Source organism: Primulina eburnea, chromosome 8 (genome assembly GCF_022965805.1).
Source record: "Primulina eburnea isolate SZY01 chromosome 8, ASM2296580v1, whole genome shotgun sequence".
Classification (NCBI taxonomy): domain Eukaryota; kingdom Viridiplantae; phylum Streptophyta; class Magnoliopsida; order Lamiales; family Gesneriaceae; genus Primulina; species Primulina eburnea.
In genome coordinates this window covers 468,992-484,745 of record NC_133108.1, presented here as the reverse complement: position 1 = coordinate 484,745, position 15,754 = coordinate 468,992, and the positions used below count along the sequence as shown (strand labels likewise).

The window sequence follows — 15,754 nt, the reverse complement described above, 5'->3', positions numbered from 1 at the left end:
ACATCCTAAAAACTCATAATTGAGAGAACCAAACAATGAAGGCCCTTACTAGTTACTGCAGGTTAATATCACAACAATGATGAAAGGATTAACCGATTTAGGGAGAATAATACGACGATCAATTACGATATTAAAATTGAAATTTGATTTTATTATTTTTATTTTACATCTAATCGCTATTTTTTCGATACGACTAAATAAATATAAAAAGAAATATCTTAAAAATTTTAATTTAAATATGAATTGTCAAATACAATTTTTTAAAATAAGCATGTTTAGAAATTCAATTATATATTCATTTATCACAATCATGGATTTTTCGATTAAAAAATTTAAACAGGAAATTTTACGTTTTATCATTATATAAGAATTTTTTTCTTTATGGAAAACTAAAAGTTAGACCAAAATTGATCTTGGCTGCCTAAATTTTTATGAAAATATTTAATTTAAAATGATTAAAAAACAATTATTTTATTTCGATTAAAAAATTTAAACAGGAAATTTTACGTTTTATCATTATATAAGAATTTTTTTCTTTATGGAAAACTAAAAGTTATACCAAAATTGATCTTGGCTGCCTAAATTTTTATGAAAATATTTAATTTAAAATGATTAAAAAACAATTATTTTATCACCAAACAATTCCAGCGCGATGCACCTGATCCCGCCCCACTCTCTCGTTAAACCCTAAACCCCAACGTCTCCATCTCTCCCGTCGCGCCATGGCACGAATGGCGAGTAAAGCCAATCCTCTACTCTCAACAAAACCATGGCCGCGAATCAAATTCCGGACAATTTGCGGCGGCCCTTGTTCCAACGCATTAGCCACGTCAGCCATCGCCGATTCTGAAACTCCAGTAGCAGGAAAGAAAATCCTTGAAACACACACCGAAGAGTTTGACGTTGGATCACGGAAAATTACGCTGGAAACAGGTAAGTTAGCGCGTTTTGCGAATGGCGCCGTTATCTTGGCTATGGAAGAGACGAAAGTGTTGTCCACAATTTCCGCAGCTAAGTGTGATGGCACTCGCGATTTCCTACCTCTCACTGTATGTGTTTATATCTTTTTGTTTTAGTACTATTTCAAGTTTACTCGTGGTTTCTCTTTCTGCTGGCGTCACTTGTTCAACCGGGATCACTTCCTCTTCTTTCTTTAATCCATCAAGGCAACCAATATTTGTTTCGAACATGCTTTTTGAAGTTCAGTATGCCAAATTTGAATGTTTGCGTCTTGAAGTTTGAGTAAATCTATGTAGGAAAAGATTCAGAGTATCATTTTCTGTGGGTTTATCACGGGGTTTTTTGTTTTTAATATCCGTGTCAGTTTTTTTTATACTTGGGAATACATGGGGATGCCCAGTTTCCAAAATAAAACACACAGGAAAGTTAGAAATCTAACTGCCCGTTTTATCAGCTTCTGGGAGCCCTATCTTTAGTATCCATACTGAAATTATGGAACTGATTGTTTCTTCTTAACATTGAAACTCTACATTCTTAATTATGATGAATTAACGTATCAGATGCATCTTTGATTGCGGTAGTTTTAAATTATAATTGGACTGCCTATAATTGCTGGCAGTGGCAAGTAGGTGCATCATCGATGCACGTTATGATGGAATATTTATTTGCTAGGTCGACTATCAGGAGAAACAATTTGCTCAGGGTGTGATTCCCAACACATTTATGCGGAGGGAGGGTGCTCCAAAAGAGCGAGAACTTTTATGTGGTCGAATCATAGATAGACCTATCAGACCACTTTTTCCTGCTGGATTTTACCATGAGGTTCAGGTACTATAATGCATTTAAACATTTATGAACAGTTTCCTGTTAATTCTACTCTTCTATTGATTTGGAAAATGGACTTCTTTGCTAGGTCATGGCTACTGTCCTTTCATCTGATGGGAGACAAGACCCAGATGTGATGGCTGCAAACGCAACATCTGCTGCACTTATGTTATCAGATATTCCATGGGGTGGCCCCATCGGGGTCATCCGTATAGGGAGGATTGGTGATCAATTCATTGTTAACCCCAGCATGGATGAGGTATTTTCAATCCCTTTTCCATTGTAAGATGCATTTCTTTATGCTCTTCACATAATTATCAATTAGGTTAATCTCCATTACTATTTGTTGTAGACATCATTGTTAAAATTTCAGCCGCTCTGGTGTTTTTTGTTTGCACTATTGCTTGAGGAACCCCGTAAATGATTGTCAGATTTTTCTTAGTTCTTTGTACTTCGACTTAATAATGTCAGTTGGTGTTCCAAATTAATCTGTGATCTTTAGATAGACATGATTTTAGAGAAAACGGCGGATCTGTTTTCTGTTGAGACTAAGAGGTCTGGATGTGATAGTTACTATATACACAATTACATTAGATTAAGTAATGTGATGCCGTAGAGGACAGGTAGGGTAGAAAAAGTTGGTTAATTGGTAAATTTTTTGTGGCATAGTTATTAAAGGAGCATTGTGCACTATGGTATGAGGTTGCATTACAGTGTAGGTCTGAGCCATCTCTAGTTGGCAGTCATATGAAAATAAAGTGCACTAAGGAGTATTAGATGTAGATGCACGAAGAAAATTTCACATGGAGTATAAGAATTGGAGTGCATCGATTGAACCCTTCAGAACACGAATGCACATGCCTTGTACCATCTAATAACTAGATAAAGGTGAAATTCTCCCATTTATGTCTCAATGGATTCCAGTTCGAGATGATCTCAAACTTGCAGGTTGAACGCGAGTTTGAAGGTTCGTCTCTGCCTAATGAGATATTGTATTGAAGAAATCCTGTGCTTTTGATCTGATGTGCTATATCTCATGGATATTTTGCAGCTTAGTTTGAGTGATCTTAACTTGGTGTATGCATGCACAAAAGACAAGACTTTGATGATAGATGTGCAAGCACGTGAGATATCAGAAAAAGACTTAAAAGCAGCTCTAAGGCTGGCGCATCCTGAAGTGAGTGGTCACACTGGTCATGTTTAACACCATGATATTTTATGGTGCTTATCTTTTATTTTTCAGGCAGTTAAATATCTTGACCCTCAAATACGGCTTGCAGCCAAAGCTGGCAAACAGAAAAGAGAATATAAATTGTCTTTGGTGTCCAAGGAAACCTATGAGAAAATTAGGAGTTTGGCTGAAGCTCCCATTGAAGCTGTGTTTACAGACCCTACATATGGCAAGGTGCATCCTTTTGTATTCTTATTACTATTTACTCTGTTTGCTATCTTATTCTTAAGAACCTTATTATCTTAATTTGTTGTGTGTAGTTTGAGCGGGGAGAAGCCTTGGATAATATTACGCAGGATGTGAAAAAAACACTAGAGGAAGAATGTGATGAGGAAGGTCTAAAATTTTTATCAAAAACTGTAGATGCTGTACGGAAACAGGTATTTTCATCATGATCTTGGTCTTACCTATCAATACATGTTTTCGATGTTTAAATTTTACATATTAAGTCCTTCAAAATGAATATTTATATATTGATGATCATTCGTATAATGAACATTTTCATTGAATTCAGAAGCAATTTCTGCTGAGCATATTGAAAAACAGCTATAGGTGAAGTTATATGAGGACAAATTTAAATTCTTTGGTTTTGGTCAAAAATTTTGGGTTTCAACTGTGCTTTTTCTTTCCACTAGGTTCACTCTTCATAAACCCATCTTATTCAGGTATAGGCATCTTAAACTTCTGATCATGTCAGGTTGTTCGCAAAAGGATAATCGGTGAAGGTCTGAGAGTTGATGGAAGATGCCTTGATGAAATCAGGCCTCTGTATTGTGAAGCTGGTTATTTACCTGTGTTACATGGCTCAGCAATCTTTTCACGTGGAGATACTCAGGTTAGTAACTTCATTGTCTATGGTGTTCCCAAAAGAGTTTGCTCATGATAGAGGTGCATGACATCTTATGTATGGGCACTTTTCTTCTGGGATGCGTATGGTTGCCGTGGCATCTAATATGCTGGATACAGGTACTTTGTACTGTAACCCTTGGAGCACCTGGAGAAGCCCAACGTCTAGAATCTATCGTTGGTCCTCCATCCAAGCGATTCATGCTTCATTATAGTTTTCCACCATTCTGCATTAATGAGGTGGGTAAACGGGTTGGTCTGAACAGACGAGAAGTTGGGCATGGTAAGTTACTTGAATTCTATGAGAGTGATGGGCACACATTCATGTTTGCAATGCATTATAGCTTGGTTGGCATGAAGTGATTTCTTTTGTCTTGGTCAACTGCTGATTCCAAGATGATTTTTTGTTATTATCTTGTAACTCATGGTGGAAAACAAGAACACAACTTGTTTATTGATATGTCCTCTGTTCATATAGGTTCCTTTATTTGGCAGTTTTATAATGGTAGAATGTGGTCTGCGACTCTGCGTGGTCTTCTAATAGCTGAGTAATAATTGCCTACAATTTTAGTCCACACTTGGCCTAGATTTTGGATGAGTTTGAATTTGAAGCAGTAATTGGTGACATTGTCCCTGAATAGTGAAACTGAATTTTCGATGGCATGATCGCAATGCTCCGTTTTCACTTTAAGTTGAATACGCTGCAAAGTTGCATGTAAAAGATGTTTGTGTTAAGCTACTTTATGATATCGAAATATCTTGACATTTACAGTTTAACAGTTGCACATTGAAGGGGATGAATTTAAATCTTTAGGACAGTTGTTTTTACTATCTTGGTGAATGGTTGGACTTCTCTGTAATCCTTATTTTGATTCTCTGACATTTGCAGTCTGGAAGTTTATTGTTTATTATGTTGTACTTGTAATGGAGAATACTTTTGGCAACAAGGTTTTTAGTTCTGCCAGAAACATATCCATAGTTGTCCTAATTCATGGTTTCTGGGCATCTATTTGCTCATGTTTCTCTATGCAAACTATTTTAACTTGTCTGATTGTCAGAAGTGAAAGCAAAACAATTTACTTATTTGTCTCCACCATTGTCTCTCTGAAAGTGATGAGAAAAGTTGCATCTCTCATGTGGAATTTTTTTGGTGTTTCATTGGCTACATGATTGTCCAGGACTCCTCGTTCTTCATTCTGTTTGACCGTGATAGTTCTCTCTAAATTAGTGTTACAATGATATCAGTGTGCCGTGTAGTTTTCTTAAGTTCCTTAAAGCTAGTCTTCAACGATGGTAACCTACTGGTCAGGACACCATTTGCGATTATTTATGCTGAATCTTCATTGTGCAGGTACTCTTGCCGAAAAAGCCCTACTTGCTGTATTACCTCCTGAAGATAATTGTCCATACACAGTTCGCATTAATGCTGAAGTTATGGCATCTGATGGATCAACATCAATGGCTTCTGTTTGTGCAGGTAGTCATCTCACACCCGGGCTATTACTGTAGGAGCTCCACTATTTATTCATTTTACTGATCAGGAACTTCGCTCCATGATGATTAATTTATCTCTATTTGTATGGAGATATCCCTTATTGCATCCATATCTCTATCTTTATCTAGTGTGTGTTTACTTTCTCGAAAGATTTATTTGCCAGGATATAACATGCATCTATCATTCTAGGCAGCATGGCTTTGATGGATGCTGGCATTCTGTTGAAAGAACATGTAGCTGGTTTGTCAGTGGGCCTCGTCAGTGACATTGATCCCTCAACTGGTGCAATCACTGAATACAGAATTTTAACAGATATCCTGGTATATCAACATATCTTCTTCTATAAAACCATAGAAGATTTCCCTTTGTTGTTTCTGCTTTGATTGTAAAAACTTTTAAAATTTGGAATGTATATTGGTTGTGCTCTAGAATAGTTAGTGTGGAAGAAGTTGGCTTGAATTTTTTTCCATAAATTCTAGCATAACCAAAATAAGATTTGATTGTGTTTTATTTCTCTCCCTTGGCTGTATTGTGTTTTATCTTCAGTGGAAAGTGAGGATCGATCCCATCACTTGTGTGTTCTTGGTTGTGACTTGTTAGTTTCTTTTCATTATTCATTGTTCATTTATCTATTACTATCAAGGCCTTAGATAGACATTGTGGTTCATTTGGTATGGCCTCCCATCAAATTGCAGTTGTTCCTTCATCAAATTACAGTATAGTCTCTCGTCAATTTGTACAATTATGATAATACCTCTATTTTAATATAAATAAAATTAATTAGAAAAATGTTTAAGCTCCAAAGAAGATTTTCACTAAATACATGACTGTACAAACACACAACGCGTGCACATGAGCACTAGTTTTTATTATTTTTGAGGGTGAATTGCCATACTTCCCATTTATCTATGCATATTTTGGGGACTATAATGTGAAAAAGAATTATGGGGTGCGTGTGTTGCATCTCACATATGTCATCCGTTAGCTGTTGGGCAGTCAACATGATTCTTTATGATTCTCAACTAGGTTCAGAGTAATGTTTTACATTCCTCTCAGTTTTAAGTTATTAGATTATCCATGTGTCACTTCTTTTGTCACATACTATTTCCAGGGTTTGGAAGATCATCTTGGGGACATGGACTTCAAAATTGCTGGAACCCGAAATGGAATTACAGCAATTCAGTTGGATATCAAGCCTGCTGGAATCCCTTTAGACATAATATGCGAGTGTTTAGAACCTGCTTATAAAGGGCGGCTTCAAATCCTTGATCACATGGATGGAGAGATAAATGTACCACGTACTCAGGATTGCAGATTCTCTCCACAGATATGTAAGATGTCCGATTGGAGCTTTAGCTTCTTTGGTTTCCTTCTGGTTTTTTGACACAGGCTGTATGGTGTCTTATGATATGGTGTTAATATTTTTAGTAATTTACGTGTCTTTTTTGTTTTACATTGATACATTGATGCAGTGACATTGAAGTATAGCAACGATGTGATTCGCCGCCTAATTGGTCCTCTTGGCTCGTTGAAGAGAAAAATTGAAGAAGAAACAGGTGATTTAGTGATGTAGCTATGGTACAAGATTTAGGAGTGCTATAGTCTGTGCTTTTTTAATTCTTCTTAATTTTGATCATCTTCTCAATATTCCTTGGCGCAATATGTTATTTTTCTTCTTTCTTTAAGGGGTCATAAAACTTACTTTATTTTGTTATTGATACTGACCTGGAATTTCAATGATTTAGTTTAGTAATAGCATCCGAATATGTTGATGCTATTTGTTTACACAATTCTATTGTGTGCAAATATCTCTTGCTACTTGGAACAAGTAATCGCATGAACACTCTGTTCTTTGATATGGTTTGACAAACTGTAGAGTGAAATTCCTATAATACTTGCACAATTTTTAAATCTTCAATTTGTACCACATTTTATTAATTTTCCTTGGCTATCATTTTTTTAAAATTTTTATACAACCATGCGAGGTGTTTCACATTCTTTGGAAACATGTTCAGGTTTTAGGATTTATGATCTTGTTTGTATCCCATTGAAGATTCTCATATTTTCTGAGTTTTTATCCTTGCACTTATCAATATCACCACCATCGCTTAAAGAAATCGTTCTCAGGTGAGACTCTATTATGAGTTTGTTTACCTTCTGGTGGCTCATCATTACTTTCCATGCAACAGGTGGAAGGATTTCTGTGAATGACGGTTTTCTTACAATAGTTGCTAAAAATCAATCAGTATTGGATAAATTGATGGAAAAGGTAACAGTATACATTGTTTGGATGTATTTGGTTTGCATGTAGTGCACTCTCTTGGCTGGTGTTATAAGACAACCTGTTCTTGTTTTGCAAGTTGGGTTCATTATGCCCTATACTTAATTCTGTTATATCTAAAATTCTGATTATATAATCAAAAAATTGGTAATACGAGATTGTATAAACCAAACCATCCAATTGTGCAAAATTTGTCTAAAAAATCTTTGCCCTCTTTATAACAGGAAAATATTGCATCGTCGTCAATCTTATGTTACGGTTGTGTTCCTTAGATTTTACCTGCATATTGGCATCAATAATTGACGTATGACCATTGAGACAGCGACTGCCATTGAAACAAGTGAACCTTTTGCTTTAAATTATATTTTAGAGAGAACAGATCATATCATATATATGGTCAAATTTTGAACTTATCACAGGCCATATCTTGTGCATATTGAGCAATCATTTTAGTATCTGTGCTTCCTCAGGCTATTGCCGGTAAGTGATCATTGCTTCGAAGACCTCATGCAATAGTTTGCCTTTTATATTTTTGTTTTCAGATCCATTTTATAGTGGGTCATGAGATCGAAATGGGGGGAGTGTATAAAGGTGTTGTAACATCAATCAAAGAGTATGGCGCCTTTGTGGAGTTCAATGGAGGCCAACAAGGTCTTCTACACGTTTCTGAGTTATCACATGAACCTGTTAGTTCATTTTGCTACATTCCTGATCATGTTCGCTATGTTTGGAGCTTTCTATTTGTAGCCTTCCCCATTCTTATGATAATCACAAATTATGTTGATTTATTGTCAGGTGTGCCAGGTCTCCGATATAGTGTCGGTCGGTCAAACACTTAATTTGATGTGCATTGGTGTGGACGTACGTGGTAATATCAAATTATCCCTCAAAGCCACTTTACCTAGACCAGGATCAAAAACAAATGACGCTGTCAGAGTATCTGTGGCGTCTGTGCAACAAACACCAAAAATCAGGGAGCCAGTCAGTAATGTGCAAGAGCCAACAAATCGAGATGATCAGCCTTTGAGAGATGGGGATAGCTTATCGTCAATTGTGATTCGCAGTGTTGCTGATTGTGACCAGGAAAATTCTGCTGCTCTCGAAGAGAATAGCAAAGGTAGTTGTTGGTTTCATAGCACCCCAAAAAATTTAGCCCAAAGTCTGAAATTTACAATTATTCTTACCTTATAATGGTTTTGCCCATCTGTTAAACATAATTGGTATGTTCTAACCCAATGTAACCTACAGTTGAGGCTCCTATAAATGCGAAGAGACTGAAGCTTGGCATGGAAGTGACAGCCAAGGTTCATCAAATTCGAGCACATGGCCTAGTCCTTGACTTGGGTGGTGGTGTCCATGGCATGTATAGGTTTGAGGTAAACAAAGACTTCTCTCTTTGAACCTGATTGATCATTTTGTTATGAGATTATTATAAATAAAACTAAAATTTTGGCCGCAGATGTCTGCAAACATAGAATGTTTTTATTTTTTCGTGGACTTTACCTACCTTGAAGTTATTTTCCTTTATTTTCCCAGTTTAATGCTATATCTTTACCAATCTGTGACTTATCCAAGCGTCTGATGTTCAAGCCCTTATGAAATTATACCTGGCTAAATAAATAAGGCGAACTTCTTTTAAAATGCTACACTCTACTGCGGTGACGATCGACGCCAAGATGATAAAAAGCTTAACACCTCTCATTCTTGCTATTCATTTCTGTACTGCAGAGTAGCGTCAGGAAAGAGTTCGAGGTTGGCGAAGAAATAAGAGTACAGTGCTCTAGTTTCTCCAGCAAGGGGATCCCTGTAATGTCTTTGGTGCAAGAGTAGAACTCTTGCGTTTAGCATGGTATTGGAAATAAATTCAAAACCTATGCCACACAACCTTGGTAGGAATCTACTTGTGCGAAGAACCTTTTCTGACTGAAAGGGGATTGTTGGATATCAAAGCATGCTGAACTTTCCCGGTGACCATATTTGTACAACGGATTCAGTGTGTGGGTCGGGATTCTTTACCTAATGTAAACTTCTCAAGAAATTTTGGTTTCTGTAAGTAAAGATAGTAAGTCATTTTTAGAGAGATGTGCTCTCCCCTCTCTCTAGGGAAAATGGCGATTTCGATTGGAGCTACTGTTCTTACTTTTTATTTCGATTTTCTTGAATCTAACAACTGTTAAATTCGAGATTATTTCTGAATATTGGTGCCTTCTCTCGTTTTTTCCGTGTTATTCACTTCGAATAGTGGAACGTATTTCTTCGATTTCTGCGTTTATTTCGCAGGGTTATTCACGATTTATTTTCGTGATTGGAATCATATCCCAGTAGCAGGCATTTGATTCAGATATCTTGGGCTAATCTCGATTGACTTTCTGCTGGACTTCCATTTCACATTCGTGATTGGATTCGAGATTCATTTGGGCATTTGCTTCAGGAATTTCGCGATTGTTCTTGACATCGATTCAGGTACTTCGCTGAGCCAAGTGTTTGGTTATTTGTCCAAGTGAGTGATTCATGACTAAAATCACTCCCCTTCCGAATGATAGTATACCTGCTGGAAATGGTTCGGGGTTAATGAATAATGCAGATAATGCACATCCAAATTTCGTGAGTGACAAGACTGAATTGTCCAAGAACTCTACTGTAATTGCTCATCCTAATACCGTTATTGACAAGAATATTGCGCCCAAGGTGCTTGCTATTGTTCCTAATGCTTGTAATCAACAAAGGATCCCGTTTGTGAATCTGTTTAAAGCAAACCGATTGGCGAATGAGAGCTGTAAACTCAAACCGATTGAGCGTGGTTCTAATACATTGAAGTTCTCGTATGATGTGATTGATTCTGTGGATAATACTTATGGGTTCTGCTTATTGGGATATGTTATTAGTGGAAGGCCCTCCTCTTTTGCATTCCATGAGTTAGTAAAAAAATGGGGAAAAGATGTCAGATTTCAAACTCATGAGAGTGGTTGGATAGTCTTCTCGTTTCCTACAACAGATTTGCGTGATACAATCCTTAAGGGTGGTCCTTACTTGATTCAAGGTCTGCACTTATTCATTAAAGAGATGCCTAGATGTTTTAGATTCAGACAAGAGGATCTTGTATCTGTCCCGGCATGGGTGCAAATCCATGGGCTTCCTCCTGACTGTTGGAATCAGTTTATCCTTAGTAATATTGCTGCTGAGTTGGGTGTCCCTATTCACATGGACTTGCTAACTCAAGGGCGCAAACGCATGAAATTTGCTAGGGTCTTGATTAATATTGACTTAGCCTCACCTAAGGTGCATACTATCTCGGTCGAGCTACCTACAGGATCGGTGGACATCCAATTTGTGTATGAACAGGAAATCAAATATTGTTCTACGTGTAAGAATGCTGGGCATGATGCTGCTACTTGCCTAACTACTAATGGAGGGGAGAATGTGCCAGGCACTAGTGCACAGCCGAAATCTTATACTAGACAGAGATCGAGGAGTGCGACATGGAATAGAGCTGCCTCTCGTGGTAGAGCTCGAGCTTCTAGTACTCATTATCGTGCACCACCGAAGCCAATCCATACTGAGGATAAGCCGGGGCCGAGTGCAGAATTGGGACAGAAAACCGCAGGTACCGAGAGTATTGAGGATATGGCTCGTTGTGAGGATGGCAATTCCGCTACTGTCATTTCGACTGATATTATGGAAAGCGTGAGCAAAGGTAAAGGGGTGCTAATTAGCGAATTTCCACACTTGGGGGAGTCTTTGATTGTCCCTGTTGCTATTGAGGATCCTTTCATTGATGTTGCTAATAAGAAAAACAAAAAGAAGAACAAAGCCATTAAGACCGTGGGGAAGAAGGGGCTCAAAATTGCGCATATTGACACCTTCTTTGATGACATGGATGATGACAGTGATATCGAGCTCATCAAGTTGAAAAACAAAGACAAAGATAAGAGGTCTTCTGGGAATTCGAGGAAGGGTGGGCATACCCAAAATGCCACCAATCCTCAATGATTGTTGCTTGCTGGAATGTTAGGGGCTTACATAAGCCTCTAAAACAGAAGAGTGTGCAATCATTAATGCACACTCGTAAGATCGATGTTATAGGTATTTTGGAATCGAAACTTGATGAGCAATCACTTTCCTCTATGATGAGAATTCGTTTCCCAGGTATGAAAGTTATTCATAACTTTTGTCTTAATACAAGAGGGCGAATTTGTGTGGTGTGGAACCCGAATAAAGTTGATCTTAATGTTTTGAGTATGACCGAACAGTCGGTCCACGTATGCATCGAGTATCTGAGCTCGAAAACCAGGATTTGTGCTTCGTTTGTTTATGGGTTACATACAATCGTTCTAAGGCGAGCATTGTGGGACGATTTGATTGAGTTTGGGGCCACGAATTCTCTTCCTTGGATGGTATTAGGAGACTTTAATACTGTTTTATCACCAAATGAGAAAGTTGGTGGGTTGATGGTTAAGAATTATGACATCAGAGATTTTGTTGACTGTGTTGCTACCCTGGATTTGTTGGATTTACGACAGGTTGGCTGTGCATTCACTTGGAGTAACTCAAAGGTATGTAGTAAGCTCGATCGTGTGCTTGTGAATCAACAGTGGGTTACTTTGCACCTAGATGGATATGTCGATTTTGTTCCTCCTGGTTGTGTTTCTGACCACACTGTCAGCATTGTGTCATTTGTTCATCCACCGGCTAAGCGTGACAAACCGTTTAAATTTTTCAACATGTGGGCACTCAGTGATAGCTTCCTAGAGACAGTTGCACGAAATTGGAAGTTTTTGGGGCATGGCACCGCGCAGTATTCACTTAAACAGATGCTTAATAATCTGAAACACCCTCTGAAGCAGTTGAATAAGAAACAATTTAGCCATATATCTTCGAGGGCTTCTGCTGCTGCGAAATCACTTACTAATTTGCAGCGTGACATGCTGCACTCGGGGGTGACGCCGAACGGTTATGGCGAGATGAAAAGGCGTACAGAGTTATTGCTGGAAGCAGAGCGATCATTTATTGCACAAAAGGCCAAGCTTAGCTACTTGCAACAAGGTGACAGGTGTACTAAATTCTTTCATGATTTGATTAAGAGGAATAACAAAAGAAATGCTATTGTTGCGATTAACAATTCTGCAGGGGTAACCATTACCGAGCCCGATCTTATTGCCGAGTTGTTTGTGGATTATTACAAGAACTTATTGGGTACCCGCGTGAACAGAACCCAGATTGACAGCGAAGCTATACTAGATGGGCCGTGTGTGCCTGTCGAGAGTTGGGATGCCTTAACAGCGATCGTGTCTAGTGATGAGATTGAGGCAGCCTTGTTCGACATTGATTATGACAAGGCTCCGGGTGCTGATGGGTATGGTTCTTTCTTCTTCAAGAAAGCGTGGCCGGTTGTTAAGAATGATGTGGTGTCAGCAGTCCAAGAATTCTTTCAGAGTGCTCGGTTGCTTAAGCAATGGAATCATGCCGTTATTGCTCTTATCCCAAAATCGGTGGACTCTTCATCGGTGAATGAATTCAGACCGATTTCTTGTTGCACGGTGTTCTACAAAATTATTGCAAAGATCCTCTCTAAGCGATTGGGTGAGGTTGTGGGTTCCTTGATTGACGAGGCACAAGCTGCCTTTATTCGGGGTCGGTCTATCGTTGACAATATACACCTAGCCCAAGAACTTTTGAGGAAATATGCACGTAAGCGTGGATCACCGCGTTGCATCCTCAAGGTGGACATTCAAAAAGCCTATGACACGGTGGATTGGTCCTTCTTGAAAGAGGTATTATCTGGCCTTAACTTTCCTAGAGTTTTTATTGATTGGATCATGGAATGTGTATCTACCACGTCCTACTCCATCTCTTTGAATGGGAATTATCATGGGCATTTCAAAGGACAGAGGGGGCTTAGACAGGGTGATCCTCTATCACCATTCTTATTTACTCTGTGTTTGGAGGTCCTATCTAGGTCTCTAAAACGCACGTCTCGATCAGCTCACTTCGGTTTCCATCCCAAATGCGCTAATCTTCGTATCACTCATTTGGCTTATGCGGATGACTTATTACTCCTTTCGAGGGGCGACACCCGTAGTGTATCGATGATCATGGAATGCTTGAATAACTTTGGAGATATGGCGGGACTGCGTGTCAACCTATTGAAATCTAACATTTACATGGCTGCCATTGATGACAGAGTTCGTGATGAGATATTGCAGATTACAGGTTTCAGCCCGGGAAATCTTCCATTCCGGTATTTGGGCGTGCCTCTTGCAGCTAGGAATCTGAGATCTTCAGATTACTCAAAGCTGGTGGAATCAATCGCAGCGAAATTTAATAGTTGGCCTAGACAATCACTCTCTTATGCTGGGAAGATCGAGCTTGTTAGATCGGTGGTGCAAGGTATTGAATGTTTTTGGCTTTCCATTTTGCCTATCCCCAATTGCATTATTGATTCCATACACTCTCTCTGTCGTAAATTTGTTTGGCCAACGAAGCACCCACCCATTGCCTGGGTTACTCTTTGCAAATCGATTGATGATGGAGGGCTGGGACTTAAGAATCTGAAATGTTGGAACAAGGCTTTGATTGCTAAGACGTTGTGGAAGATTCAAATGCGAAAGGAGAGTTTGTGGATTAGATGGGTTAATCATTTTTATAGCAAAGTTGGGGGGGTTTGGAGTTGGGGTTGGCATAAGGATGAGTCTCCATTGATTAAACAGCTAATAGCTATTCGTGATGAAATTGTCCTTCGGATGGGCTCGGTTGATGCGGCTTCTACCACGTTACAATCCTGGTTTTCTAGTGGTGAGGGAATTGGTAAAGCATATGATTTCTTCACTAAGAAGGTTGGTAAATGGCCATGGAAACCTCTGCTCAGCCGTTCGTGTATCCTTCCCAAACATAAATTCACATTGTGGTTGGTGGCACACTCCAAGCTGCGTACTCGAGATAGGCTGCCGTATGCTATTGACAAAGCCTGCATTTTATGTGATGGTAACATCGAATCGGTAGATCACCTATTTTTCCGTTGTGCGTTCTCTATTGCTGTTTGGACAGATATTAAGAACTGGCTTGGTATGTCGAAAATTATGGGCTCGACCACAGCGGTGCTGAGAGCTTATAGAAATCACTATGGAGGCAAATCGATGTTGGCTAGACTGCGTGCCTCGGCCCTAGCAGCTACGGTGTACCACATTTGGAATGCTCGGAATAGGAGGATGTTTGATGATGAGAAGCCAAGAATTGAAGATATAGTGAAGACTATTAAGATTCTTGTTTTACGTTGTATTCCTAATTCGATGGACATCTGTCTTGTTTAGGTTTGATTAAGTAATACTGTTGGATATTCTCCTGGGTATGCCCAGTGTACTTGTACTCAAACTTTTTACCCTCGTTTTTAATGAAATTTTCGTTAAAAAAAAAAAAAAAAAAAAAAGAAATTTTGGTTTCTTTTAGGATAAAGTGTTGTATGATATGCGTTTTTCTGAAGCAAATGTTTTTTTAATGAACTTATATTCCCTTTGTGCGTTTTGTTTTATGTATGGATCTCTTTAGATATTTATTTAATTATATTATATATACAGCGATTGCGTTTAAGAATCAATTTAAACTCAAGAATTAAATTAATTATAAAATCAAATAAATACAAGCATGTGTTGTTGGGAGTGCGACTCTTGACCTTTCTTTTACAACCGATATAGTATAATTTATATTCACGAAATGCTATAAGTAGGATAATGATTATTATTCGAGTTTATTTTTAATTTTTTAAAATTTTAATTATTATTTGATGTAATTATATTAAATATGTGATTTTTAAATTTTTTAAAGTGAATTAGATATTATAGTTATGAATATTAAATATGTGATTTTAAATTTTTTAAAGTGAATTAGATATTATAGTTATGAATATTAAATATGTGATTTTTAAATTTTTTAAAGTGAATTAGATATTATAGTTATGAATAAATTTTATGAAAAATGTTAATTATCTAAATAAATAGAATATTTTTATACAAATTAGTTGGTGTTAAAAAATTAGATCACATAAAGCCTTAATTTTTATATATAATATAAGTTTGTTGTGAGACGATATATGAATCGACTAGAACTACATTTATAAATTCAC

The 15,754-nt window shown here is 37.8% G+C and overlaps 2 protein-coding genes across 3 annotated transcripts; both read left to right on the top strand.

The window, feature by feature from the left end:
• The first annotated feature begins 653 nt into the window (after window positions 1-653).
• LOC140838137 (polyribonucleotide nucleotidyltransferase 2, mitochondrial) lies at window positions 654-9,617 on the top strand. 2 transcript variants are annotated; one of them, XM_073204222.1, is made up of 17 exons: window positions 654-1,049; window positions 1,633-1,788; window positions 1,874-2,044; window positions 2,837-2,962; window positions 3,029-3,190; window positions 3,277-3,396; window positions 3,714-3,851; window positions 3,983-4,145; window positions 5,214-5,339; window positions 5,547-5,677; window positions 6,469-6,688; window positions 6,830-6,913; window positions 7,547-7,626; window positions 8,181-8,324; window positions 8,434-8,755; window positions 8,887-9,014; window positions 9,367-9,617. In XM_073204222.1, the coding sequence occupies exons 1-17, from the start codon at window positions 723-725 to the stop codon at window positions 9,466-9,468; spliced, it is 2,700 nt and encodes an 899-aa protein (XP_073060323.1). In that variant the 5' UTR covers window positions 654-722; the 3' UTR covers window positions 9,469-9,617. The 2 variants fall into 2 exon arrangements, with proteins under 2 accessions (XP_073060323.1, XP_073060324.1); XM_073204223.1 differs by having other exon boundaries at window positions 811-933.
• Window positions 9,618-9,674: 57 nt separating this feature from the next.
• On the top strand, window positions 9,675-15,023 carry LOC140838136 (uncharacterized). The gene is made up of 2 exons (XM_073204220.1): window positions 9,675-12,681; window positions 12,766-15,023. Exons 1-2 carry the CDS (start codon window positions 11,625-11,627, stop codon window positions 14,943-14,945), a joined length of 3,237 nt encoding a protein of 1,078 aa, XP_073060321.1. The 5' UTR covers window positions 9,675-11,624; the 3' UTR covers window positions 14,946-15,023.
• The last annotated feature ends 731 nt before the right edge of the window (window positions 15,024-15,754 follow it).